The sequence below is a fragment of the Salmo trutta genome, chromosome 3 (assembly GCF_901001165.1).
Source record: "Salmo trutta chromosome 3, fSalTru1.1, whole genome shotgun sequence".
In the NCBI taxonomy this organism is placed as follows: domain Eukaryota; kingdom Metazoa; phylum Chordata; class Actinopteri; order Salmoniformes; family Salmonidae; genus Salmo; species Salmo trutta.
Window position 1 is genome coordinate 57,746,916 of NC_042959.1, and position 26,316 is coordinate 57,773,231.

Consider the following 26,316-nt stretch of genomic DNA (forward strand, 5'->3'; position numbering starts at 1 on the left):
TTGATCACACCGTGTAAACATTCACAGTGCAGGGTGGAAAAAGTATGAGAACCCTTTGATTTAATAACTGGTTGACCCTCCTTTGGCAGCAATAACCTCAACCAAATGTTTTCTGTAGTTGAGGATCAGACCTGCACAACGGCCAGGAGGAATTTTGGACCATTCACCTTTACAAAACTGTTTTAGTTGAGCAATATTCTTGGCATGTCTGGTGTGAACTGCTCTCTTGAGGTCATGCCACAGCATTTTAAATCAGGTTGAGGTCAGGACTCTGACTGGGCCACTCCAGAAGGTGTATTTTCTTCTGTTGAAGCCATTCTGTTGTTGATTTACTTCTGTGTTTTGGGTCGTTGTCCTTTTGCATCACCCAACTTCTGTTGAGCTTCAATTGGCGGACAGATAGCCTAACATTCTCCTGCAAAATGTCTTGATGAACTTGGGAATTCATTTTTCCGTCGATGATGGCAAGCTGTCCAGGCACTGAGGCAGCAAAGCAGCAAAGCAGCCCCAAACCGTGATGCTCCCTCCACCATACTTTACAGTTGGGATGAAGTTTTGATGTTGGTGTGCTGTGCCTTTTAATCTGTCCACAGAATATTTTGCCAGTAGCGCTGTGGAACATCAAGGTGCTCTATTGCAAACTTAAAACATGCAGCAAGGTTTTTTTTGGACAGCAGTGGCTTCTTCCGTGGTGTCCTCACATGAACACTATTCTTATTTAGTGTTTTACCTATCGTAGACTCATCAACAAAGATGTTAGCATGTTGCAGAGTTTTCTGTAAGTCTTTAGCTGACACTCTAGGATTCTTCTTAACCTCATTGAGCATTCTGTGCTGTGCTCTTGCAGTCATCTTTGCAGGACGGCCAATCCTAGGGAGAGTAGCAACAGTTCTGAACTTTCTCCATTTATAGACAATTTGTTTTACCGTGGACTGATGGACATCAAGGCTTTTAGAGATACTTTTGTAACCCTTTCCAGGTTTATGCAAGTAAACAATTCTTAATATTAGGTCTTCTGAGATATCTTTTGTTCGAGGCATGGTTCACATCAGGCAATGCTTCTTGTGAATAGCAAACTCAAATTTTGTGAGTGTTTTTTATGGGGCAGGCCAGCTCTAACAAACATCTCCAATCTTGTTTCATTGATTGGACTCCAGGTTCGCTGACTCCTGACTAATTAGTTTTGGAGAAGCCATTAGCCTCGGGGTTCACATAATTTTTCCAGCCAACACTGCGAATGTTTAAATTATGTATTCAATATAGACAAGAAAAATACAATAATTTGTGTGTTATTAGTTTAAGCACACTGTGTATGTCTATTGTTGTGACTTAGATGAAGATCAGATCAAATTGTATGACCAATTGATGCCGAAATACAGGTAATTCCAAAGGGTTCACATACTTTTTCTTACCACTGTAGGTCCTGGATGGCAGGAAGCTTGGCCCCAGTGATGTACTGGACCGTACGCACTACCCTCTGTCGCGCCTTACGGTCAGATGCCGAGCAGTTGCCATACCAGGCGGTGATGCAATCAGATCAGAAATATTCTGTTCAAACAATGGCACGAACAACTTAATCATATGACTTATTCATGGAGTCTGATCTACTTCAGGAGATGACAGTTGCTGCATCATATTGACATCAACCATTCATTGGCAGGAAATGAACGGCTCAACAGAACCATGATGGTGATGATAGGAAGGCGGTGCAGCATTTGAAGCTGTCGATGTGATGCCTCACAATGCACACACAATGTTCACTTGAGCTATGGTGTGGTGTTGGCTGATGTAGCTAACAACAGTGTTGTCCTCAAGTCACTAAACGTCATGTGAGGCAGGTAAATCGTGACTTGAGTCATGGTTTGAAGGATATACATTCCTTCCTTTGTCACAACTAGGGTGCATTCCCCCCACCCCCACATCGCAGCAGTGGAGGTATTGCACAAGCTGAAAAATATGCTACCGGATTCTGGGTACATTATCATGTAAAAAAATAGTGCTCCCTCCCGTAGATGGAATTACAATGTAAATTATGAGGGAGCAGAAGGAGTGCCACTGCCGACAGATTTACTGAATGAATAAAACTAAAATCCTTATAGCCACACAGTCTGATGAAAGCAGCACTGTGCAGAATACAGACACACTCCACCAATACCTCGGCATCCTGTACACAAGTTCCTCTATATCTGTTTTATTATGTGGATATATATCACTTCGGGAGCTCCTGGAGAAATTGAAAATGTAGAACTGTCACACCAACAGTATGACCGGGTGTATGGACAAATGGAACAACAGTATGACCGGGTGTATGGACAAATGGAACAACAGTATGACCGGGTGTATGGACAAATGGAACAACAGTAGCTTGAACAGGAAATAAAGTCCACCAGCTCCAGCTCTTTGAGAAGACATGCATAAATAAAATATGAATTTAGAGAGGTTTTGGACCCACAACACTGCGTATACTACTACACTAAGTTGTCCATGTCTGCCTCCCAAATGGCACCTCATTCCCTTCATAATGCACTACCTTTGACCCTCAGAATGGGAAGTTGCCCTGTGCTGTGCCTGGTCTGATCTACTGAAGCAAACATAGAGCTAGGCCAGCAGCTCTCTCTAGTCTAAAGCCTGTAGCCTCACAGTAACCTCTCTCTCTCACCAGGCACCAGGCATGGTGTAACAAACATAGAGCCAGGCCAGCAGCTCTCTCTAGTCTAAAGCCTGTAGCCTCACAGTAACCTCTCTCTCTCACCAGGCACCAGGCATGGTGTAACAAACATAGAGCTAGGCCAGCAGCTCTCTCTAGTCTAAAGCCTGTAGCCTCACAGTAACCTCTCTCTCTCACCAGGCACCAGGCATGGTGTAACAAACATAGAGCTAGGCCAGCAGCTCTCTCTAGTCTAAAGCCTGTAGCCTCATAGTAACCTCTCTCTCTCACCAGGCACCAGGCATGGTGTAACAAACATAGAGCCAGGCCAGCAGCTCTCTCTAGTCTAAAGCCTGTAGCCTCACAGTAACCTCTCTTTCACCAGCACCAGGCATGGTGTAACAAACATAGAGCCAGGCCAGCAGCTCTCTCTAGTCTAAAGCCTGTAGCCTCACAGTAACCTCTCTCTCTCACCAGGCACCAGGCATGGTGTAACAAACATAGAGCTAGGCCAGCAGCTCTCTCTAGTCTAAAGCCTGTAGCCTCACAGTAACCTCTCTCTCTCACCAGGCACCAGGCATGGTGTAAGGAAAGTATGTCAATCCCCTCTTCAGTCAGTTTAACAGCACTTTACTTACAAGGACCACAGACAGACAGCAAGACCAGCTGCTTCACATGGTCTGTCCCCAAATGGCACCCTATCTCCTTTATAGTGCACTACTTTTGACCAGGGCTCATGCAGTGCATTATATAGGGAATAGGGTGCCATTTGGGCCGGAGACTTTTAGCCTCTCAGAGGACTGACTTCCACACCAGTGTGATAGTACACAAGTCCTCACTCTCCCCAGTCAGTCATGTTCTACATAGTGCTCTGCCCCGAATAGGATGTTTTGTGGATGACCTTGTGGATGACCTATGTTGCTACAAGGAGCAAAAGGGTTTAAGTAAGTAAGTAGCTTGAAAAAGCCAAGCACAGGACAAGTAAGTTCATTTTGGGCTAGAGGAGGAGGGTAAAACCAATCAATAAGGACATTCTGGACAGAATAATTTAGCAGCTAAGGCAGGCCTACTACTTCCCCAGCCCCGATGTTATACAGTAGCTAAACCCACAAACAGTGAACTTCCCTTATTCATACTAAATGCATTTCCTGCCCTGGTGCAAATGTATGGGGATGATTTCTGATGAGGCGAATCAGACCCAGCGTTCCTGGCCACAGCCGCAGGACCAGGATGTAGAGCTTGACTGTTTCCCAAATGGCACCCTATCCTTACATAGTGCACATTTTTGACCAGAGCCCTATAAACGAATGCACTGTATAGAGAATAGGGTGCCATTTGGGGTGCAGGCCCTTGTGTAAAGAAAGCCATGGCTAGGGCTGTGATGGGAGCCATTCTTCACAGCTGTGTCATGCAATCAGCTCAGCTTGACTCTGGAGCACTTCAAATCCAAAGGAAGTGTGGGTGTTTCTCTTCACCCTGCAGCTCCAGTCACAGAGGCCTGAGACACTCTAATCTCATTTGGATGGAGAGGGAAACTTTGCCTGTATGCTGTGTGCTTTGGCCTGGCTCTGCTCTGCGCAGCACCGACACCCTTTTTCTGGGGGTTTAAGTATAGTATTTCCTCTGAGTAAACGATGTGCCACTTTCTTTTGCCAGTTTTTGAGACTAAATAAGCAGAAGGCAGAACAGAAACAGGACACAGTCCTGAGTGACCAGGTCTCTCAACGTTACAGAACGTGTCACTGCTGTTTTCTGATCCGGTTCTGCCGTTAGTACTTAGCAGACCTGGGTTGAACATTTTATTTGATTTATTTTATATTATATTTTAGGTGCGCTTGATTGAGCTTACCAGACACGCTGGGTGGGCACTGGGCAGGGTTTGGATTTAAGGTGAAATCGTAGGTATATAAACGGATACATTCTTAAATCCAGGTGTCTATGCTGTGCTTTCTGAATATTGTTGGACCAGTCATAGACGATTAAAGACCAATTACATGGTGCTGTTGATATGTTGTTTTCCATCTCTCCAGTGTGACAACCTACACTATAATAACAACAGTCTCCTGTTCCATTAGTACCAGGGGGAGCGATGAGACCAAACAACTAAAGAGCTGTACGACCTTCACAGACAGTTGGAAGAGACCCAGCCTTTCTCAGTTCAACAGATTCACAATCTCTTTCATTGTGCTGTTGCAGCTTCTTTAAGACAATGTTACTAAATGAAAAACACTAGGCTAGGCGTCTTCAATACTGTGTTGTACTACGTAGAGAAATTCACAGCTGTGTTCTTACAGTTTTTTATTAAAACACCACTCTGCCATATAAAACATCATTGTAATCAGTATGTTAATGTATTTTCCGTGCATCACCCCAAAAAGCCTATAAACTAGTGAAATGACCCTTTTCTCCCTCCCTGCTTTTAAAGGTAGCACTGTGGCCATCTGTCGACTGATCCCTCTCTTACAGACACTTCCAATACTGTCCTCACCTCGTTTATTTTACTGCACCCTCTCCCTCTATCGACCGGGGCATTGTTAACTCTACCATTGGCCTCTCCATGGGCAACGGGGTGTTCATCCTTTGATCCATCCCTCTATATCTCTTCTATGAGCCTGGTTCACAAATCACAAGTGCAATCCAAAGACAATGTGTAATGTTGAACACTAAGCTATAGTCTACAGGTTAACACTTGGCCTGTACAGGAAGGAGAATGTAGCATGTGTCCGTTCTCCGTCCTATACAGGGCAAGGCCAACACTAGACTATACCTTACATCTGTTCCCCCATCTTCTCTAGTATCCCACCTCCACCCGACAACAAGCCCTCACAGAGGACTGTTATGATGAGACAGAGGCAGGGCAAGGTGATATGGGACAGACAGGAGACCAGGGCACTGTCCCAAATTGCACCCTATTCTCTATATAGTGCACTACTTTTGACCAGGGATGTAGCCCATTGGGATGTAGCCCAGGGCTGTAATGAGAAGCACCTGGAAGAAGAAGTGGCAGGTTGAGATGGTGGAGATTTACAGTAGACCCTGATCTCATTCCGTAGCTCTCTCTCAGCCATCTTCATGACAAATGGCCTTCATTTTCTCCTGTCCCCTCGGAGGGTGGAGCCAGGAGCGCCACAGATTCTTCTGCATTTATTATCTCACCACTGGTCACAAGTGCATCCCAAATGGTACCTCCAATTCCTATACAGTACACTATATAGCACTCTGGTCAAAAGTAGTGCACTATGTAGGGAATAGGGTGCCATTTGGGATGCAGTTACCATCTCCAGGCTGGACAATAAACCACAACAAGATTTTTCTGAGTAAACAAGCAATTCCCCCCATTTTTACTCACACCGGTCTGTGTCTTCTGTGATCAAAAAGAGAGTCAGTTGCATGGGCTTGCTTAGCCAGAGTCCACATCGAAGCCTTGATGGTCATTGTTCAATTCACTGCTTTCAGATAGATATAGTGAGCCCCAAATTACACCCTATTCCCTATATAATGAACTAGTTTTGATCAGAGCCCGGCATGGTAGTAGTTCACTATATAGGGAATAGGGTGCCATTTGGTACACAGACATAGCCTATAGTAGAGGTCGACCGGTTAATCGGAATTGCCGATTAATTAGGGCCAATTTCAAGTTTTCATAACAATTGGAAATTGGTATTTTTGGACGCCGATTTGGCCGATTCTTTTTTTATTATTATTATTTTTTAACACCTTTATTTAACTAGGCAAGTCAGTTAAGAACAAATTCTTATTTTCAATGACGGCCTAGGAACGGTGGGTTAATTAACTGCCTTGTTCAGGGGCAAAACCACAGATGTTTACCTTGTCAGCTCGGGGATTCAATCTTGCAACCTTACGGTTAACTAGTCCAACGCTCTAACCACCTGCTTTACATTGCACTCCATGAGGAGCCTGCCTGTTGCGCGAATGCAGTAAGAAGCCAAGGTAAGTTGCTAGCTCGCATTAAACTTATCTTATTAAAAACAATCAATCAATCATAATCACTAGTTAACTACACATGGTTGATGATATTACTAGTTTATCTAGCCTGTCCTGCGTTGCATATAATCGCTTAGGTACACGTTGCTCCAACCATAAACATCAATGCCTTTCTTAAAATCAATACACAAGTATATATTTCTAAACCTGCATATTTAGTTAATATTGCCTGCTAACATGAATTTCTTTTAACTAGGGAAAATGTGTCACCTCTCTTGCAACAGAGTCAAGGTATATGCAGCAGTTTGGGCCGCCTGGCTCGTTGCGAACTGTGAAGACTATTTCTTCCTAACAAAGAAAGCCGACTTCGCCAAACGGGGATGATTTAACAAAAGCGCATTTGCGAAAAAATCACAATCGTTGCACGACTGTACCTAACCATAAACATCAATGCCTTTCTTAAAATCAGTACACAGAAGTATATATTTTTAAACCTGCATATTTAGCTAAAAGAAATTCAGGTTAGCAGGCAATATTAACCAGGTGAAATTGTGTCACTTCTCTTGCGTTCATTGCACGCAGAGTCAGGGTATATGCAACAGTTTGGGCCGCCTGGCTCGTTGCGAATTAATATGCCAGAATTTTACGTAATTATGACATAACATTGAAGGCTGTGCAATGTAACAGGAATATTTAGACTTAGGGATGCCACCCGTTAGATAAAATACGGAACGGTTACGTATTTCACTGAAAGGAAAAACGGTTTGTTTTCGAGATGATAGTTTCCGGATTCGACCATATTAATGACCTAAGGCTCGTATTTCCGTATGTTTATTATATTATAATTAAGTCTATGATTTGATAGAGCAGTCTGACTGAGCGGTGGTAGGCAGCAGCAGGCTCGTAAGCATTCATTCAAACAGCACTTTCGTGCGTTTTGCCAGCAGCTCTTCGCTGTGCTTCAAGCATTGTGCTGTTTATGACTTCAAGCCTATCAACTCCCAAGATTAGGCTGGTGTAACCGATGTGAAATGGCTAGCTAGTTAGCCGGGTGCGCGCTAATAGCGTTTCAAACGTCACTCGCTCTGAGACTTGGAGTAGCTGTTCCCCTTGCTCTGCATGGGTAACGCTGCTTCGAGGGTGGCTGTTGTCGATGTGTTCCTGGTTCGAGCCCAGGTAGGAGCGAGGAGAGGGACGGAAGCTATACTGTTACACTGGCAATACTAAAGTGCCTATAAGAACATCCAATAGTCAGGTATATGAGATACAAATCGTATAGAGAGAAATAGTCCTATAACTCCTATAATAATTACAATCTAAAACTTCTTACCTGGGAATATTGAAGACTCATGTTAAAAGGAACCACCAGCTTTCATATGTTCTCATGTTCTGAGCAAGGCACTTAAACGTTAGCTTTCTTACATGGCATATATTACACTTTTACTTTCTTCTCCAACACTTTGTTTTTGCATTATTTAAACCAAATTGAACATGTTTCATTATTTATTTGAGGCTAAATTGATTTTATTGATGTATTATATTAAGTTAAAATAAGTGTTCATTCAGTACTGTTGTAATTGTCATTATTACCAAAAAAAAAGAAAAAAAGGCAGATTAATCGGTATCGGGGTTTTTGGTCCTCCAATAATCGGTATCGGCGTTGAAAAATCATAATCGGTCGACCTCTAGCCTATAGCTAATACATAAGGAAACTACAGCATAGGGGCTCTGGTAGATTAGGTGGCTGGAGCCACAGAGCTTCATAAGTCAAGGACACTCTACCCTCTTCCCCTCTTCTCTGAAAGCTGATAGCACCTAATGCCACAGAGGGAATCTGAACAGCAAACCACACAACGAGAGACTAATGTACCTTAGCAATACAGTAATGTACAGAAATAGACAAACACAAACCATTCACACAAATTACATTGTATTTACCAAAACGGGAGAATCAACTATCTTCCCTAATCATGCACCAAGACAGACACAGAGAGCAACAACAGGGTGAATACTAGTATCTGAGACACTGTAATGTTACCTGACAGTTGGATGAGGGTACTCCCTGCCTGTGCATACTGCCAGCTGTGGTTATCCAACACCGCCATCATGACAGGTACCACGTGAACTCCTGATTTGACCTTTCTCTGTCTAACAAAGGAGCTAGTGAAATCCTAGGTCGTAGAGAAATCATAGGTGGGCAGCCGACCATACCTGTTGGTCTGGGCAGGCAAGCCCTGTATGTCAGGAAGAAAATCGGACAACCTGCCTCTCGGCCTCCTGGGAACCAAGCTTTACCTCGAAGGCAATGCCAGGTCTTTTGACCAATTGGAGCTTTTCTTTCTTGTCCCCGTTGCCCCCCAAATAAGATTTACTGACGAGGAGCGTTGCTTTGAATTAAGCAGTTCTGCCTCACTCTCGACTCCATGGAAAAAAGTTAAGCCGTACCAAACAGTTGTCGTACATGGATTTGCGGTGGAATAGGCTTTATTGATGATTGTTTTTAATCCCCTCTCTAATTCCTGGACCCCTGTCCACTACCCAGCAAAATGCAGGCATTTACATCCCACTTACAACTAGGGCTGGGCGGTATACCTTATTTTACTATATACCGGTATTGATACAGGAACCGGTTTGGGTTTTACTTTTCCTTCTATTACGATATTTCAATGTTTGTTTTGTTAAATGTTATATGCAACTCCAGTGCATGTAACGTCACTTTGTTTCCTACCCTGTTGATAATTCCTCCCCGGCTTATTCCTGCGTTGTCATGTCAAAGAATGTGTTCAAGGTGCTGCCCACTATATTCCAACTATAGAATTAGATTCATCATTCTATTACCATGATTCCAACAGTTCATCATTTAACTAGGCCAAGATGTTTTCCCATATTATGCAGCTCTGTGGGGCACAGTATGCAAATTATAACAAAAGTGCTGGAAATGCAGAAATTGTTTGAAGTTGGATTGAACAGTACAAAACATTCAGAATGGAGAAAGACCCATTGAAATCACTTATAATTTATGTTTCCACCCTAGGGTCATGAACTATTCATAAATCATATTTAGAACTTTTATTATTAATAAAAAACATAAAATACAGTCAATACTGTAAAAAATGTGAAAAATATCATCATATGATATTTTGGCCATATAGCCCAGCACTACTTACAACCAATATTCCCTCAATTCTTTTGGGACACTGAGCACATTTTTGGTATTGTGAGCGGGAAGTTGAACGTTGTGACAATTTTGTGTAACTTCCAGCGCGCGTTTGTAGTGAACACTGAGGCTGTGCCTTTACAGTTTTAGACAGTAGTCAATAGGCTATTGTGGCTATTTGAGCATAATGTAGGCCTACCAACAAAACCAATGGAGCAAATCCCATAACATTGTCACATGAAAATAGCTTTTGATTTCTATTATATAGCCTACAGTAACCTATATGTGGTGTTCAATGCAGGCCTACATTGCATGAGACTTTTAAAAACGTTTTTACATTATGAAGGGCTTGACATTCATTTATGATTTTTCACTTGATCTGTAACACCATGGGCCAAATAGGTGACTGTATATTGACATTGCATTGTATTGTGTTGTATGATGTAATATGCAAAGTAATTATGATTGCCATATAGAGAATTAGACAATGTAGGCTACCCCTCAGCCTATTGGCTTATTTGCATAGTCAAGCCTCAAAATACAATACTGCCCTTTTAATTAAGACATAAGCTTTTTACCTGACTGGATTTTCAAAGATATGACCAGAACCAAGAACTCATTGATACCCCTATTATAGCCAGTATCTCTAGTCAATCAGAGAGAGTCTATCCAGCAGGCACATTACCATGTAGCTAGGTTTAAAGCTTTTCAAAGGAAAGTCGAGGGGGAATTGCCGTTTGTTTCTCTTAATAGGGGAGAAAGCAGAAGTAACTTGGTGGTTTATTTAGCCTTAGCTCACAAAGGCAAATTATCTGTAAAAGGTCTTTACTTACAGCCAATACCACATAAAGACAGACCACCTGAATGACGTAACGTGGCGCTAACACAGACAGCATATAACATAGGTGAATCAATTTCCATCACATTTATTTAGAAAACCCTTCTTGCATCAGCAGTTGTCACAAAGTGCTTATACAGAAGCCCAGCCTACAACCCCAAAGAGCATGCAATGCAGATGAAAGCGAAGAGTATTAGGTTTGACATACCATTCTCTTCAGAAGTTTGACTTTGGTCTGTTAGCGCCAGTCTCCCCTGCGGTCTCCCCTGCGGTCTCCCCTGCTGTCTCCCCCTGTCCCTCAGAAAGCCCATGTAGAGGAAGCGAAAGAGAACTGTGAGTCCTGCCATGACCAGATCAGATCTGAGATCTCTCTACCAACTCGAGATGACTAAAACCAGTCCCAGTCTAGTAGCTGGCTGCCTGGAAACTCCACTTAGGAACAACAAGGCTCGTCTCTGAGGCCTGTCCAGGGTGGTCGGTCGGTCTGTGGTCAGGCACGTATCTCACTAAGCCATCAGGAATAAATAACTGGGGAGGCATAACAGTCCTCTGTAAGAGGGGGGGTCAGGGGGAGTCAGCTGTCTGTCAGAGAGAGTGTGAGAGAGAGAGATAGAGGGGAGAGAAAGAGGGAGAGAGAGAGAGAGAGAAAGAGGAAGAGGGGGTAGGCAGCAAATACTGGCAGTAGTGGTGGGGTGTGAGGTGGCATGACAAAGATGGGTTGTGGGAAGACGGGTGTGGTGGAGAGGTCAGTGCCCACAGCTGCAAAGACATGGCAGCAGCAGCTGTCCCCTCCCGTTCTTAACCCCCCCACCTTTAACCCACCGATCCATTTCACCAACCCCCACATGCCAACACACCTCTACAGTATCCACAGAGACGCTCCTGCCATCCTGAGTTAGTCAGGTGACCAGGGTGTAAACAGCCTCCGTTGTTTAATTATATCCCCTATTATACCACAGTGGGATTTAGTCTGGCTGCCCTATTCCACTGAGGTGAATCAAACCAGATCATGCCCAGCTCCTCTCACTGCCCCCCCTCTCCCCTCACAACAGAGAGCCGAACACAGAGCCAGGAGAGAGAGCGAGGGGGAGAGAGAAAGAGAGGGAGAGAGAGGGAGAGGGAAGAGAGAGGGAGAGAGTGAAGAGAAAGGGAGAGAAAGAACACAAGCCGATAGAGAGAGTGTATAAGGCCTTCACAGAGTAACAGTGCTGCAAACTGGGCAGCACAGCACAGCAGCTGAGGCCAAACGATGGAGGTCAGACAATAGAACAAGTGCAGAACTCAGTGAGCTCTGAGAAGCCGATTCATTAGGACATTCTATGAAATGTAGCTTCGATTGTGAGGCGATAACAAAAGCAACTCAATAAACCAATCGGAATTAAATAACACTCGACAACCAAGCACAGGGGAGAGAAAGGAGATTTCTTTGTGGACGGTTTCCAGGCAAGTGCAATGACTCTGTAAGAGACATGGTCCCCTGGCTCCAGTGGTCAATAGAGAATGTGCCTTTTTAACGGTCAGCCGTTGGTGCTTTCCTGATGTATTACACTAACAAATACACAACAACAGACTATTTCAACAGCTTATTTCTAAGAGTCAATGTGCACTATGTAGTAGATACAAAAGGAGAAAACGCATGTTTTTAAAAATGGTTATGCAGTAAGCAATATTACCTGTATACCCCGGTAATGTCACATCCTAACCTTAGCGCAACGTATAGTTAGCCTTGTTAGTGTGTGTAGAAGTTTGCGTTGTGGCCCTGGTGGCCTATCTAATGTCTAATGATGTGTGAGCCGGTCTGTGCTGTTGTGACCATCCCTGTCAGCTCAGCTGCTCTGAGGGAATGAGCAGTTGTCAGGCCAGAGACAGATGGGAGGAAAGATGGTAGACGTCACAACTGTACACATGCGCGCGCTATGGACCCAGCCTAAATTCTTCACCACATTCTACAAGTAGGGCCATTGACAGCTAACTTCTACAGCGGTCTCCAGCAGGAAGACCTGGCAGAGTTGATGGTACAGCATTGCACAGTGCCAGTTAGCTAATGAGCTACATTCATCTACAGTCCCTTATGCAGGGCAGTGTATGCATCTTTTTAGTTTTTATTTCACCTTTATTTAACCAGGCAAGTCAGTTAAGAACAAATTCTTATTTACAGCCTACACCGGCCAAACCCGAACGACGCTGGGCCAATTGTGCGCCGCCCTATGGGACTCCCAATCACGGCCGGTTGTGATACAGCCTGGATTTGAACCAGGGTGTCTGTAGTGACGCCTCTAGCACTGAGATGCAGTGCCTTAGACCGCTGTGCCACTCGGGAGCCGAGCATCTGATCTGCTCCGTGTTCTTTTTATGCTTGCGGCACTACATGTTTTTGGTGTGAGCCATCCTATTGTCTTTTGAGGCACCAGCCATTGAGATGAACCAATAAAGTCTTGTGTGGTGTTCCCTGAGGTGAACTTAAGGAGGAGGAGCAGGAGGAGGAGGAGGAGTGGGGGAGGAGGAGGAGGAGGCAGTAAGAGAGGTTGAGGGAGAGGGAGGAAAAGGAGGAGAAGGAGAAGTAAAAGTTATTTATTTTCCCTTTTGTACTTTAACTATTACAACACCGTATATAAACATAATATGACATTTGAAATGCCTTTATTCTTTTAGAACTTTTGTAAATTTGTATTGCTTATTTCACTTTTGTTTATTATCTATTTCACTTGCTTTGGCAAAGTAAACATATGTTCCCATGCCAATAAAGCCCCTTAAATTGAATTTGAAATTGAAGTAAGAGGAGTAATATCCCACTGGACACAGATGTCCGTACACTGCTAAATAGTGCCTACTTTTGACCAGGGCCCAGGGTTCAATGATGTCTGTATTGAACCACAAAAAAACCCTTGGGATTCCCAAAACCCAACCTACATCAGCCATTGTGTAATAAAACACTGGCTGTCAGGGCAGATAGATGAATGCATACACAGTTGTTGTGGACTGACTGGTCTTAGTGAGCTACTGACTGCCTGTCTGTCTGCTGCTCCTCTGTTACATGAGTAGAATGTTAACAACACACACAGGTTGTTTTTCTGGATGAAAAAGGGGCATAGGTGTGGGTGTGGCAGGGTGTGGCAGGGGCGTGGCAATGGGCACAACTGAATTTCCAACACACCCCATCTTGGAAGTGTAAAGACATTTTAGAATTTTTAAGGCAATTTGCTGCAATTCAAACATTTCTCCATGGAGCTGAGGGAATTTGTTGCAGTTTTAAAGCAAATTTGCTGCAATTCTATGCATTTTTCAATGGAGCTGAGTGAAAATTGTTGCAGTTTTAATTAAAGGGTATTTCCTGCAATTCTAAGCACTTTACAATGGCTAATGCCGTGTTCTTATGCTCAAACATAATAACAAAATAAAAAATGCTAAATTCATTCTATTATATTTTCTACATACTTTATATCTGGTTTTAGTCATTTAAGTTTTTCCATCTAAACTTTTTATGACATTTCTTACATTGTTTGGATTTGTTGCCCAATTTAACACTCAGGCTGCCCACCCAAGGATTACAATGGCAGAAAAATCCCTACACACACACACACACACACACCCCTTGGGGTTCAGTCAGCCAATCGGAGCGGTGCTAGCCCTTGCTGCCGTCTCAGGAGTGAAGGCTTCATCTGACCTGGGTTAAACTGCTGGCTGCATGATTGTTATCCAATCATGTAGGCTACGATCTCTAGCACCCTCCAATCATTGGTGATGATAGGAGGGGTGGTAGGTGGGAGCTTAAGGAGGTAACATTACTCAGCCAAGAAGACAGCACAGATGAGCTCATTTAAACATGGAGGTTGCTAGTTTGACCAGGGTTGTGGTCAAAGCTGTGCACTATATAGAGAATAGGGTGCCATTTGGGACACAGTACTAGTCTCTGATGGGAGTATTGGCAGCAGCTTTGTTACAGAGATACTAAAAGCCTGGCTCACATCCTCTCACATTACCTTTTAATTTCACTATGTTTTTAAAATTGTTAAATTTGATTTATTTCACCTTTATTTAACCAGGTTTTTGCAGATGCAGACTGGTGTTTTTATAAAGGACTGGAAGGTTTCTCTGTTAGGCAGATAGTATTTTAGCCAAGTATCTCTACTGCTGTCAATGTTGTAATCCTCCTCAGTCACGACATTGGGATTTCTCCTGGTCTGTGTCCACATCAAGGATGCATCCCAAATGGAACCCTATTCCTTATATAGTGCAATACTTTTGAAAAGGGTCCTTTGGGCTATGTAGGGAATAGGGTGCCATTGGGATGCAGTCAAGGTCTATTCTAATTCAGGATCAAAGACCGGTCCCAGCACTCCACTCCTCATCACTATGAAACACCCACTGTCACGTCTTCCATATTCATGTCTTCATTTAATTATATGACACGGGGCCAGTTACCTCTCACCCACCTTATTACCAGACCCTGTAAATATGGTACTGGAACTGACTTTAAAAATACATTTCCTGTATATAGTATGCTTAATTACTTACTTTATTGTCTATTTCATACTTCTTATTGTGTTTTTTTAAAGTAATACATTGTTATTGATTATTGCATTGTTGGGTTTTGAGTTTGCAAGAAAGGCATTTCACTGTACTTGTACATGTGATATTAAAACTTGAAACTTGAAACTTGAGACCAGCTGGGTTCAAATAGTACCCCAAATAGTTTTATTGGTCTCTTTCTGTCAAAAGGATCCTTTGACTAGATAATCTATGTCAGATAAAGTGCAAGGGTCTAAACAGGGTCAACTTCCATGCTAGTTCCTGCCCGAGCAATGGAAATAAACTGCTCAACATGGGTCACGTCCCAAATGGTCCCCTTTTCCATATATAGTGCACTAGTTTTGACCAGAGCCCTATGGGGTATTGCACTATATAAGGAATAGGGTGCCGTTTGGGATGTATCCTTGATGTGGACACAGACCAGGAGAAATCCCAATGTCGTGACTGAGGAGGATTACAACATTGACAGCAGTAGAGATACTTGGCTAAAACACTATCTGCCTAACAGAGAAACCTTCCAAACCTCACAATAAAAACGGCAGTCTGCATCTGCAAAATACTGACACCAGCTAAACATAGTGAAATTAAAAGGTCATGTGAGAGGATGTGAGCCAGGCTTTTAGTATCTCTGTGACAAAGCTGCTGCCAATACTCCCATCAGAGACTCGTACTGGGTCTCAAATGGCACCCTATTCCCAGAGCCCTGGTCAAGAGTAGTGCACTATGTAGGGAATAGGGTGCCATTTGGGAAGCAACCAATGTCAATTCAAATTCAGGATCAAAGACCGGTCCCAGCACTCCACTGCTCATCACTATGAAACACCCACAGACACATCGTGCATATTCATGTCTTCATTTAATTATATGACACGGGGCCAGTTACCTCTCACCCACCTTATTACCAGACCAGCTGGGTTCAAATAGTATCTGTTTTCTTTCAAATCCCTCTTAGAGTGTCTGCCTGGGCTGCCAGATGGGCGTGGTTTGCCCTTTTGGGACTATTTCATTTGTTCCATTGAGCCAGAAAAGCTTAATAAAGTGCAGCTTAAGTATTTGAAAGAAAACATCTTTAATTATTTGTGACTTTTTTTTCTTATTCAAATTTTTTTTTAAGGTATTTTTTATTGTAATTTATTTTTAAACTGCCTTGTGGGTTAGGGTTTGTAACTAAGCATTTCACTGTAAGGTCTACACCTGTTGTATTCGGCGCATGTGACAAATACAATTTGATTTGATTTGAAATCATACTTGAACCCAACTACCTGAGGGGAATGACTGAGAAAGCTCTGCAGGTGTTACTACAGAGGGACAGTTGATATATGACAGACCATTGAGACATACAGCAGGTAATAGACCCCTAAAGGTAACCCTGTCCCAGACAATGTTTACAGCAGGGTGAGGACTCTCCCTTGGGCAAACTCATGTCAGGCTCGGTAGAACACTAGGCTAAAGAGCAGGCCTGAGTCGACCTAACAAGGCCTGTCAAGCCATTCACAGACCACCACACATACAAGAAAAAGATCCCAGATGCGTCCCAAATAGGAGCGTTTTCCCTTTATAGTGCACTACTTTTGACCGGAGCCCTATGGGGAATAGGGCGTCATTTGGGATGCAACCTGTCTCTCTTATCAGCTCCAAACCAAGCAGATGACCTGGGATAGCAGCTAGCTAGCATACCAGAGGAACAACCTGAATTCCTGTATTCTACAATTAACAAGACAGTTTTACAATGTCATTGGAATGATGAATTCTCAAAACTAACAGATAACAGTTTTGTCAGGCTCTTTCTGTCAATATAATCATTTGACTAGACAATCCATGTCAGATAAAGTGCATGGGTCTAAACAGGGTCAACATCCATGCTAGTTCCTGCCCGAACAATGGAAATAAAGCACTCAACATGAGTTATGTCCCAAATGGTGCCCTTTTCCCTATATAGTGCACTAGTTTTGACCAGGGCCCATGTAGTGCATTAGTTTTGATCAGAGCCCATGGGCCCAGGTCAAAAGTAGTGCACTATATAGGAAACACTATATAGGTAAAACGTAATAGGGTGCCATTTGGGATGCAACCATGAAGAAGAGGAAAGACATCTAGCTAGAAGGAGAGTGTGTGTTCAATCCAAACACCTGCAGGGCTGTGAGTCTGTTAAAACCCTGCTGGTTCCTGTTTACAAGCTTTGGAGTCACAGCTTGCTCCCACAGGAACAACCATGGAGGGCTTTCAATGGTCTACTAGTCTACACACACACACACACACACACACATGAGAGACAGACAAATGGGCGGTAATAGCCGGCTTTTGGACAGTATTGTTTTTTTAAGCCATATAAATAAAACTGCCGCTGGCCAATTGAAAAAAAATCCCATTGTAAAATAATGCTTTTTAGCCTATTCACTGATGGAAATACCAGTCGATGTATATACATTTGACCGGTCATGCTTATCGGTCTATAGGTTCATTTGCATAATTTAGAAATAGCCACAAGGTGGTTTTTCCATACCGTCAATACCGTTGAAACTATTTCATTGATGTTTGTTTTTATAAATGGGAATATTTGTATCTACATTTAAGTAAATACATGCAGTCAACTTGGGCAATGAGTTAGGAGATAAAGAAGATTGCGTTCTTCATTTCACCTGTCGCATAATTTTTCATTATGAAGTAGAGGTCGACCGATTAGCCAATTAATTAGGGCCGAATTCAAGTTTTCATAACAATCGGTAATCAGCCTTTTTTGCCGCCGATTATGGCCGATTACATTGCACTCCACGAGGAGACTGCGTGGCAGGCTGACCACCTGTTACTCGAGTGCAGCATCAAAAGGACCTTGTGGCTGCAAGGAGCAAAGGTAAGTTGCTAGCTAGCATTAAACTTATTTTATAAAAAACAATCAATATTCACATAATCACATAATCACTAATTAACTACACATGTTTGATGATATTACTAGGTTAACTAGCTTGTCCTGCATTGCATATAATCAAAGCAGTGCCTGCTAATTTATCATCGAATCACAGCCTACTTCAACATCGCCAAACAGATGATGAATTAACAAAAGCACATTTGCGAAAAAAGCACAATCGTTGCACAAATGTACCTAACCATAAACATCAATGCCTTCCTTTAAATCAATACACAGAAGTATATTTTTTAAACCTGCTTATTTAGTTAAAAGAAATGCATGTTAGCAGGCAATATTAACTAGGGAAATTGTGTCACTTCTCTTGCGTTCAGTGCAAGCAGAGTCAGGGTATATGCAGCAGTTTGGGTCGCCTGGCTCATTGCGAACTGTGTGAAGACCATTTCTTCCAAACAAAGACTGTAATTCATTTGCCATAATTTTACATAATTATGAGATAACATTGAAGTTTGTGCAATGTAACAGCAATATTTATACTTATACGATAAAAATACAGAACGGTTCCGTATTTCACTGAAAGAATAAACGTTTTGTTTTCGAAATGATAGTTTCCAAATTTGACCATATTAATGAGCAAAGGCTCGTATTTCTGTGTGTTTATTATAATTAAGTCTGTGATTTGATATTTGATAGAGCAGTCTGACTGAGCGGTGGTAGGCAGCAGCAGGCGGCTCGTGAGCATTCATAAAAAGAGCACTTTACTGCGTTTGCCAGCAGCTCTTAGCAATCCTTGAGGCACAGTGCTGTTTATGACTTCAAGCCTATGAACTCCCGAGATTAGGTTGGCAATACTAAAGTGCCTATAAGAACATCCAATAGTCAAAGGTATATGAAATACAAATGGCATAGAGATAAATAATCGACGCGTCATATTTCCTATAACAATTACAACCTAAAACTTCTTAAACAGACTTCGTGTCAAGAGCTCTACTGCAAATCATCGGGTCAGGTGCAACCGCACACGCATTAGTTAATGCGATCAATAGCCGTCACCCTCTGCAGGACCCTAATTGCAGTAGACCAGTATCGAGGCAACTCTTGTTTACATGCCGTCGACACCTGCAGTAGGTGGACTGTAGGCGGGGGTTGAAGGAGCCTTACGAGAAGGCTGCCTCCCTTACCACTTGCACTAGCATTTCAGAGACAGTTCGCTAGTGGCTAGTGGCTAGGCGGGTTTGGGGAGGTTGCCCTCCTTTCACCCACCCGCCCTTCGCCAAAGCGAGAGGCCATAGTTCAAGACAATAGGTTTAACTTAAGGGGGCCTCCGGGTGCTCCTCTGCGTCGTCGCCGAAGCGCCGGTGAAGCCGAGGAGACATTAAACCCCTGCCTGCGCCAGGGCGCAGAGCAGTTGACTGGGTTCCCAGTGCCGCGCGAGGATACGGGGCGATACTCAAGCCGCTTAAAAATGTGAGACCATTTTGGGAAGTCCCGGTTCACTGGACACCCCCAGTCCCCCTCGGTAGCGGCCTACACACCCGCCCATCGGTGCGTCATTTAGCCGTGCCTAACGGGGAAAGGGGATGGAGCCAGTCGGGCACATCCCAGGCGAGGAGGAGTTGCAGGGGACCGGGCTAGGACCAGTCCACCTGCATTGAGGGGAGGGAGAGGCAGGAGGCGTGAGCCCCCCACTGGGAATATTGAAGACTCATGTTAAAAGGAACCACCAGCTTTCATATGTTCTCATGTTCTGAGCAAGGAACTTAAACGTTAGCTTTTTTACATGGCACATATTGCACTTTTACTTTCTTCTCCAACGCTGTGTTTTTGCATTATTTAAACCAAATTGAACATGTTTCATTATTATTTGAGACTAAATAGATTTTATTTATGTATTATATTAAGTTAAAATAAAAGTGTTCATTGTTCATTCAGTATTGTTGTAATTGTCATTATTACAAATATATATATATATATATATATATATATATATATATATATATATATATATATATATATATAAATCTGCCGATTAATCGGTATCGGGTTTTTGGTCCTCCAATAATCGGTATCAGCGTTGAAAAATCTGTTTAACTGTTTAAAAATTTGCTAAATGTTCTGCAGTTGTGCATTTGGTGTTTTAATTAAGTAGCTAGTTAGCCATCTAACTAAGTGGTTAGCTTCTTCCAAAATCATGTTTTGCTTGGTAACACAGAGAATCCCCTCCTGAATCAAAAATAATATTTGTTTTGTGCATGCAGCAAACTGTGAGTAGCATTTTTTAGCTACTTGTATAACTTTATGAGCTGGGATGTCTGTCCTGCAAATACTTTAGGTCAGAGACTCTATAAAATGTTCACAATGTGCTTGTTAGCATCTAGTTAGCATTCTCTATTGGATTCTACATGTACTTTTTAGTATTGCTAACCTTCTGATTTCAAAATCGCCTCTTGTGTTCAGTGCCGATATTACCGAATATCCCAGTTTGCACAAGGTCAGTATGAAGGTATGACAATCTGGATACCGCCCAAGCCTACGGGTGTCTATTTTCATTACTCGTTATGTTTATCACACACACACACACACACACACACACACACACACACACACACACACACACACACACACACACACACACACACACACACACACACACACACACACACACACACACACACACACAGAGCATGCAGATACAAAGCCTATGAGCGGAAATCTTTCAGACAGCGTGAGAGCTGCTGCTACAGCTTCTTAAACAGCTCGTTAGTTGCTGCTGGAGTGAAGAATGTGCTTTTATAAGCCCAATCATTGCGTAACAATTCTAAATAAGATTGCGTGTTAAAAAACAACTTTGATGGCCACGGAAAAAAAAGCTATTATTTTTATTTCTCAACTGGTAATTGAAGCACACTTCCCATTCGCCATTCAAGTGCATAAAGGCAACGGTAGGCAGGCTTCAGCGCATCACACACCACTTTGCAATGGGCTGGAGGCAGTAGCCTGTGCATTTTCAAAACATATACTAAAATGTTTGAAACCTGAACGTTTTACTTCCTATTATGAGGCATGTCTTACATTGCTTCAAAGTAAGATCCGACCATAGAAACATGGTGGCAATTATTTTATAAAGACTTATGCCGTGGAACCAGTAGCCTATTTCTCTCATGTTCGATTGGTTTTCATTGTTCTTTCATTGTCTAGCAGTTAAATTAAAATGCTGCCGGTCAAATGTCCGGCACCACATTTTCCTAACGAAAAACCTGACACACACATAGAGAAACAAACACGCAGCTTCTAGCATAAAACAATAACGCCTGTTACTGCCAAATCGTGTTATTTACCAGTACATTCAGAAAGAGTCTTGTTATAGAGGCTTTTTCTTTCACAGATGCAATCAGTGCTGTTGTTTATCCTTGTCCAGTCAGCACAGTGAGATAGTGATGGATATGGGATCTTGTGTTACTGTGTGTGTGTACTGTAGGTCCCTGTGTGTGTGTGTTGCGCATCCAGTGGTGCATAGACCAGCGTTCGTGTTTATGAGCTCATGATATCCCCAGGCAGTGCAAAGACAGCTCCTGCCCTCTCCAGCTCTACCACTGAACAGGCTTTCACTACACTTCTCCCTGTCAAAAAAAAAACCAGCCAGTCTTCTGAATACACAGACTGGACACCAGAGTACATCTCATATGTTTTCCTCTGGATGGAGGGTCACACACTATGCCCCAACACTGTTGTTGTAGAGCTGGAAAGTCAAACACTCCTTTTGTAAACAGTAGCCTTCCAACAACAGCCTCTATCTGGTGGAATATCAGATGGCCACAGCATAACAACAAATACGGAAAACAGCCAGCTAGAGCCCCACTATTAGCCATCTGTATGTACTAGTGAGCCTCCTCTTGACTGAGAGTGTGGACATATTTAAAGCACCACAAAATTAGCAAAAGATTGCACGGCTATTCAGATCATTGCCAATTAGATTTTCTTTCTCGGTTCTGCTGCAGATCCTATCCCAAGGATTAATCTGCCAGCTGTTTATTTTGGTTGAGCTGAGAGCTCTCCACTATCTTTTACATTGAAAAACAGGCCACGCAGTGGGAAAGAAGCTTCAGTTCCTAATTGTGGATGTTCTGCTGCTCTTATTTGGCTAATTGTAGGTCTTTTGGAGTTAGGTTTCCATTCAAAAACAGCGCATAACCACATCTGAATGTGTACTCTGACTCCACCCCATCTTTGAATGGAAATAAGACTACAGTACCATATGGCGGAAAAAGCCTTTCCTTCTCAGTCACAGTGCTAGACAGCCAAGCATGATAACATTGAATTAAGAAGCTAAATGCAGTGTAAGGGCAGACCGTGCCCCCTTCTTTCCCCAGCGTTTACTAACAAATTCAAACTGTCCTCCTCAATATGGCTGCCTGTCACCAACATCCGGTTAACCAGGGCAAAAGAGATCTCAAGAATGCACATCATGTGAATAATGTGTTGATGTGAGACAGAAAGAATACTGTCCACATTACCATTTTATAACCGTGTTAAAACCGGGTCAAAAGTAGTGCACTATATAGTGAATAGGGTGCCATTTCAGATGCAGCCCAGCGTCTGGTTCCTGCAGTCCGTGGTCCCTCCCTCCCAGTCCAGCAGGTGTCAGTGCACACTGCCCAGTCAGTCACAGTGAGGGCACAAGCACACCAGGCAGGGAGGGAACCAGCCCCAAATCCTACATCCGGTCTCCACTGCCCCCCGGGGGGAGAAAGGAAAAAAGGGGACAGCTTAGACGAAAGGTCACCTTCCGTTGATTCTTAATGTTATTATAACGAGTGAACTAATGTTACAACATACTCAGTAGTACGGTAAAGGTCTGCAATTCCAATTCATATTCATTATACTAGTGTTTTCTCTTCCTGACTTACTTGGCTTAAACCTCCACCATGGCTGTCCACATGGCTTGAATAAAGGGGGTTTATTCATTAGACCTACACCTAACCTTCCACACACTGTCATTTCTTTATAATAAAGATTAGACAATCAACAGCAGAAAGACACACTCACATCCTCACTACTAGGGCCTTAATGCTACTTGAGCGAACTGACAGGGAAAAGGGACACACCTGCCAGTCTGTCTGTTTAGAGACTAGCGAAGAGCTGACCCAATCCAAGGCTTACCGTAGAGGAGCAAGGTATTCATAGGGCCCAAATATTTCAATGGGGATTCTACATTGAGCATGCTTTTTAGTCAAGGAAACTTGACTTGTCCAGGAAACCAGCCCATAGAACCTAGCCGAAAACACCCCCAAGTAGCATATTCATTTTTTAATATATATTTTTTATTTAACCTTTATTTAACTAGGCAAGTCAGTTAAGAATAAAAACTTATTTACAATGATGGCCTACCAAAAGGCAAAAAGCCTCCTGCGGGGAGGGGGCCTGGGATTAAAAATAAAAATATAGGACAAAACACACATCACAACAAGAGAGACACCAAACACTACATAAAGAGAGACCTAAGACAATAACATAACATGGCAGCACAGCATGGTAGAAACACCACACGACAACAACATGGTAGCAACACAAGCAACACAACATGGCTGCTGCACAACATGGTAGCAGCACAAAACGGTACAAACATTATTGGGCACAGACAACAGCACAAAGGGCAAGAAGGTAGAGACAACAATACATCATGCGAAGCAGCCACAACTGTCAGTAAGAGTGTCCATGATTGAGTCTTTGAATGAAGAGATGGAGATAAAACTGTCCAGTTTGAGTGTTTGTTGCAGCTCGTTCCAGTCGCTAGCTGCAGCGAACTGAAAAGAGAGCGACCCAGGGATGTGTGTGCTTTGAGTACCTTTAACAGAATGTGACTGGCAGAACGGGTGTTGTATGTGGAGGGCTGCAGTAGGCATCTCAGATAGGGGGGAGTGAGGCCTAAGACAGTTTTATAAATAAGCATCAACCAGTGGGTCTTATGACGGGTATACAGAGATTACCAGTTTACAGAGGAATATAGAGTGCAGTGATGTGTCCTATAAGGAGCATTGGTGGCAAATCTGATGGCCGAATGGTAAAGAACATCTAGCCGCTCGAGTGGACCCTTTCCTGCCGATCTATAAATTACGTCTCCATGATCTAGCATGGGTAGGATGGTCCTCTCAATCAGGGTTAGTTTGGCAGCTGGGGTGAAAGAGGAGCACTTACGATAGAGGAAACCAAGTCTAGATTTAACTTTAGCCTGCAGCTTTGATATGTGCTGAGAGAAGGACAGTCTACCATCTAGCCATACTCCCATAACCCTCAGAGGTAGTAATCACACCGGTGGGGAGAGGGGCATTCTTCTTACCAAACCACATGACCTTATTTTTGGAGGTGTTCAGAACAAGGTTAAGGGCAGAGAAAGCTTGTTGGACAATAATAAAGCTTTGTTTTAGAGCGTTTAACACAAAATCCAAAGAGGGGCCAGCTGAGTTTAAGACCATATCATCTGCATATAAATGGATGAGAGATCTTCCTACTGCCTGAGCTATGTTGTTGATGTAAATTGAGAAGAGCTTGGGGCCTAGGATCGAGCCTTGGGGCACTCCCTTGGTGACAGGCAGTGGCTGAGACAGCAGATGTTCTGACTTTATACACTGCACTCCATGAGAGAGGTAGTTAGCAAACCAGGCCAACGACCCCTCAGAGACACCAATAATCCTTAGCTGGCTCACAAGAATGGAATGGTATACCTTATCAAAAGCTTTGGCCGTCAATAAAAATAGCAGCACAACATTTGAATCAAGGGCAATGGTGACATAACTTAGGACCTTTAAGGTTGCAGTGACACATCCATAACCTGAGCGGAAACCAGGTTGCATACCAGAGAGAATACTATTGACATCAAGAAAGCCAGTCAGTTGATTATTGACAAGTTTTTCCAACACTTTGATAAACAGGGCAAAATAGAAATTGGCCTATAACAGTTAGGATCAGCTTGCATCACCAGCATTCCTATGTTCTACCTACCAACCTTTTTTCTATAGTCATCACTGTGTTAGAGACACGTACATACGACAGCCTCTTGAAATATTAAACATTTTAATGCCAGTGCACTTTTTCTCAACAGAAATGTCCATCCTACTTCATTCCTTTCCACTCAGGCCTGGCTACATTGCAGAGATCTTGTAACGGTAATCGTCGGAAGTTGAAGGAGCGGAACAAAGCACAGCGTGGTAATTGTTCATGATTATTTTTATTACTCCATGAAACACTCAAACAAAATAACAAATAAACAAAAAGCGCACAGTTCTTTCAGGTACAGCATACAAAACAGAAAACAACTACCCACAAACACAGGTGGGAAAAGGCTGCCTAAGTATGATTCCCAATCAGAGACAACGATAGACAGCTGCCTCTGATTAGGAACCATACTCGGCCAAAACAAAGAAATACATGACATAGAATGCCCACCCCACACCCTGACCTAACCAAATAGAGAAATAACACGGCTATCTAAGGTCAGAGCGTGACAGATCTGAAACAATTGATTTTCTTATTTTTATCTAATTGACAATATAATGGTGCAGGCCTGTGTGTATCTCCTGTTTGGAAGAGTCATTACAATTATCTTACAGATCTGTCAGTTACAAACTAAACCATGACTGTAAATATTCTTACAATCTGTTGAGTCAGACACCCACTCCTTCGCCCTCAGATTCAGGCAGAAGGACGTTCACGTTCTGGGTATGTTATCTGGGCCAAACTCAAAACTCCCTCCAAGCCTCTTTATACAGACTAGTTCTGCATAATGGGTTGTGGTGTCCACACCAGATGAGAGCCTTACGTTGTAGCTAGCAGCCAGGATGCCTTTGGATTACCGTAGCCAAGATAACGGTAATAGTGATGGCATGGTACTGGAGCAGGTCCAAGTCGACACAGTCAGAGATTATGACCTCCTCAGACGAGCTGAGCTCTTTCTGTTCAGTTACGCTGTCCTGCCCTTTGGACAGGCTCAGTCTACAGCTATCGCTCCCCCAGAGGGACAAACAAGCCACATCACACCAAATCCTCACAGCACGGTGAGATAAAGGAAGCATAACAACTCTAACCCCCCCCCCCCCCAAAAGCCATAGCCTAAGTAACACATCTACGACAATAAACAACCGCTTTGCCCTCATCATGTCTGCAGCAATTAATAACATTTCTTTTAGAAAATAGTCCAAAATAGTTTCTTAGTCATTCAACACATGACCACCCGCTTTTCTCTCAGCTCGGTGACCTAATTTGCCACTAGAGGATGAAATGAAAGGACCAATTATCTACAGGGATCTCTGAAAGGAGAGGAGAGCAGTGGAGGACAAACA

General features: G+C 43.1%; 1 protein-coding gene across 5 annotated transcripts in view; it reads right to left on the bottom strand.

Moving 5' to 3' along the window:
* LOC115180595 (triple functional domain protein) overlaps window positions 1-26,316 on the bottom strand; it is a 133,346-nt gene that overhangs the window by 81,946 nt on the left and 25,084 nt on the right. Inside the window, exon 1 of one of the 5 annotated variants that reach the window (XM_029742798.1) lies at window positions 10,796-11,052. The exons of 1 other annotated variant lie outside the window; for it this stretch is intronic. In XM_029742798.1, coding sequence (XP_029598658.1) covers window positions 10,796-10,934 — 139 coding nt within the window. In that variant the 5' untranslated portion in view covers window positions 10,935-11,052. Of the gene's footprint in view, window positions 1-10,795; window positions 11,057-26,316 lie in introns of those variants that run through there. 3 more of the 5 variants (XM_029742809.1, XM_029742836.1, XM_029742844.1) reach the window with 3 other exon arrangements.